The sequence below is a fragment of the Malaclemys terrapin genome, chromosome 8 (genome assembly GCF_027887155.1).
Source record: "Malaclemys terrapin pileata isolate rMalTer1 chromosome 8, rMalTer1.hap1, whole genome shotgun sequence".
NCBI classification, from domain to species: Eukaryota; Metazoa; Chordata; order Testudines; family Emydidae; genus Malaclemys; species Malaclemys terrapin.
In genome coordinates, this window is record NC_071512.1 from 620,679 (window position 1) to 623,465 (window position 2,787).

Sequence of the window (2,787 nt, forward strand, 5' to 3'; positions counted from 1 at the left end):
GCAGTGTCAGGGAAAGGGCCCCACCCCAGCTCCCCGCGACCCCCCCGGCTCCCCATGCCCCCTCTCCAGCTCCCAGCTCCCGATACCCACTCCCCAGCTCCCCGTGCCCCCTCCCCAGCTCCCGGTGCCCCCCCCAGCTCTCCCCCCAGAGGCCTGGTAGTGTGCGCTCATCCTAGCCCAGACCAGCTGCCCCCAGCCCCCCATTTGGGCAACCCTCCTCCAATGTGTGGAGATGGGGGGTCAGCCAGGCAGAATCCCACCTTGGGGCCCTTTCCAGCTGTGCTGCACCCCCCACTGGCCCCTCCCCCTTGGGTATTGTCCCCCCACTGCACTCCCCCAGTATCATCCCCCCACTGGGCCCCTCCTCCCTGGTATCATTCCCTGAGCCCCTCCCCCACACCTCAGGTATTAGCCCCCCACTGCGCTCCCCCCGGGATCATCCCCCCTCTGAAGCCGCCCAGGCCCCTGTATCATCCTCCTGCTCTGTCCCTCCCCCCAAGTATGGGCCCAGTGCCCTGGGGGCAGGGGGCATGGCAGGAACTCCCGGACCCTTTAAATGTTGGCAGCAAACTTCCTCCCCCTTGCCGGCAGCTGCTTGGGCTCCAGCCAGTCACGTCAGCCCCTCCCTCCCGTCCTGGGGCAGAGCCCAGGCTGCTGAGTGCTGGAGCAGTGCTGCCAGGCTCCGCACGCCCCTGGCCCGCTGCACGCCGGCTCCCCCAGCGGGCGGGGACGGGAAGGAAGGGGGCAGCAGCCCCTGGGAGGACAGACCTTTCCAGCGCCTGGGTGAGACCCCCTCCGGCTCTGCTGCGTGCTGGGACCGTCCCCTCCCCCTGGGGCACTGGAGACATCTGATCGCGGCACCGCGCCATCTGGGCACCCAGGCAGCGCTGGGCTGGCCCCGTTCCTCTGGCGTACACAGGGCTGTCGGCAGGTGAGGACACTGGGGCCTGCCAGGCGGGCATGGGCGGTGCTGCCCCCTCCCACGGGCAGCTCCCTGCATGGAGGGTCCGGCCTGGCCTGGGAATGTAGCTGGGATGGAGAAGGTCAGCGCCCCCGCTGCTCCCCTCAACGCGTCTGGAAACGACAGCAGAGGGCAGCCAGGGGCGGCCCCACACTCCCCTCTGGCCTCGGCGCTCATCCTGCTAGCTGTGCTCTCCATCATCCTGGCCACGCTGCTGGGCAACACGCTGGTGGTGGTGGCTGTCTTCACCAGCCGGGCCCTCAAGGCCCCGCAGAACCTCTTCCTGGTGTCCCTGGCTTCAGCCGACATCCTCGTGGCCACCCTCATCATCCCCTTCTCCTTGGCCAATGAGCTGCTGGGCTCCTGGGGCTTCGGCAGCCTCTGGTGCAGCTTCTACCTGGCGCTGGACGTGCTCTTCTGCACCTCCTCCATTCTGCACCTGTGTGCCATCAGCCTGGACCGCTACTGGGCTGTCACCAGGGCCACCAGGTTCAACCTCCAGAGGAGCCCCGGGAGAGTCAAGGTCACGATCGGTGCCGTGTGGGCCATCGCTGGCCTGGTCTCCGTGCCGGCCCTGTTCACGGCCCAGACGCAGGCCAGGGAATGCCTGCTGAACAACAATACCTGGTACGTGCTGGCCTCCTGCACCGCCTCCTTCTTCGCCCCCTGCTTCATCATGCTCGCGGTGTACTGCAGGATTTATCGCATCACCAAGCACAGGTGCTCCGGCACCGTCTCCGCCAGGCCTGGCATGGCCCAGCGCCCCTCCCGCGCCAGCTCCTGCTTGCCCACTGCCACCTGGAGCTCTGCAGAGCAGGACACAAGCACAGAGCAGGGCAGCCAGTGTGCCCACAAGCTGGGGTCAGCTCCTCTCTGCAGGCAGTGGCCAGAGGAGGAGAACAACGGCGCCACTGCCAGCCCGAGAAGGCTCAGGAGGCCTTCCTGGGCACTGGCTCGAGGCCCCCAGCGGTGGAGTGAGCAGCAGAGCATGTCCATCTCCAGGAGACGGCTGGTGCAGGCGCGGGAGCGCAGGTTCACGTTTGTCCTGGCCGTGGTGATCAGTGCCTTTGTCCTGTGCTGGTTCCCCTTCTTCTTCACCTACAGCCTGGAGTCGCTGTGCGGGGACCGCTGCCACATCTCCAAGCTCCTCTTCAGCGTCTTCTTCTGGATTGGCTACTGCAACAGCTGCCTCAACCCAGTCATCTACACCGTCTTCAACAGGGACTTCCGCAGAGCCTTCCGCAGGCTCCTCTCCAAGGCCCCGCGCTGCCACCGCCCTGGGCTGGACCCTGGCACCGCTCCCCCACTAGGCCAGACCCCAGCAAGGCCCCTGCGCCACTGTCCCCTGCTGGGCTGAGATCATTTCAAACTGCTCTTGGCCTCCAGCCCCCGTGCTGGGCTATATGACACAGGAGACAAGCCTGGGTGTGGGGCTGGTGTCCTGGCCTGGGGTTTAGGAGACCTGGGATTACGGGTTGGATGGCCCAGGCTGTGAGCAGAGGGGGGCTGGAAACTCTAGCTGCCAACTTTAGTTTACAGGTATTTTTAAAAATGCAGATTTTGGGTATTTGAATAAAAGAGACTGAATCACAGGCCAGGCCCCAGTGTCTGGCTCTTGGGCAGGGCCGGGCCCCAGCGTCCGGCTGCTGGGCCAGGCCCCTGCATCCGGCTGCTAGGCCAGGCCCCTGCGTCCGGCTCCTGGGCTGGGCCGGGACGCCGCCATCTGGCTCTTGGGCTGGGCTGGGGCTCCGTTTCTGGGTCCTGGGCCAGGCCCCTGCGTCCGGCTGCTGGGCCGGGCCGGGACTCCACCGTCTGGCTCTTGGGCT

The 2,787-nt window shown here is 66.7% G+C and overlaps 1 protein-coding gene across 1 annotated transcript; it reads left to right on the top strand.

Annotated features, from left to right (window-relative positions):
• The first annotated feature begins 436 nt into the window (after positions 1-436).
• LOC128842324 (alpha-2Db adrenergic receptor-like) lies at positions 437-2,553 on the top strand. Its single transcript, XM_054038252.1, has one exon. The coding sequence runs from the start codon at positions 999-1,001 to the stop codon at positions 2,316-2,318; it is 1,320 nt and encodes a 439-aa protein (XP_053894227.1). The 5' UTR covers positions 437-998; the 3' UTR covers positions 2,319-2,553.
• Positions 2,554-2,787: the final 234 nt, after the last annotated feature.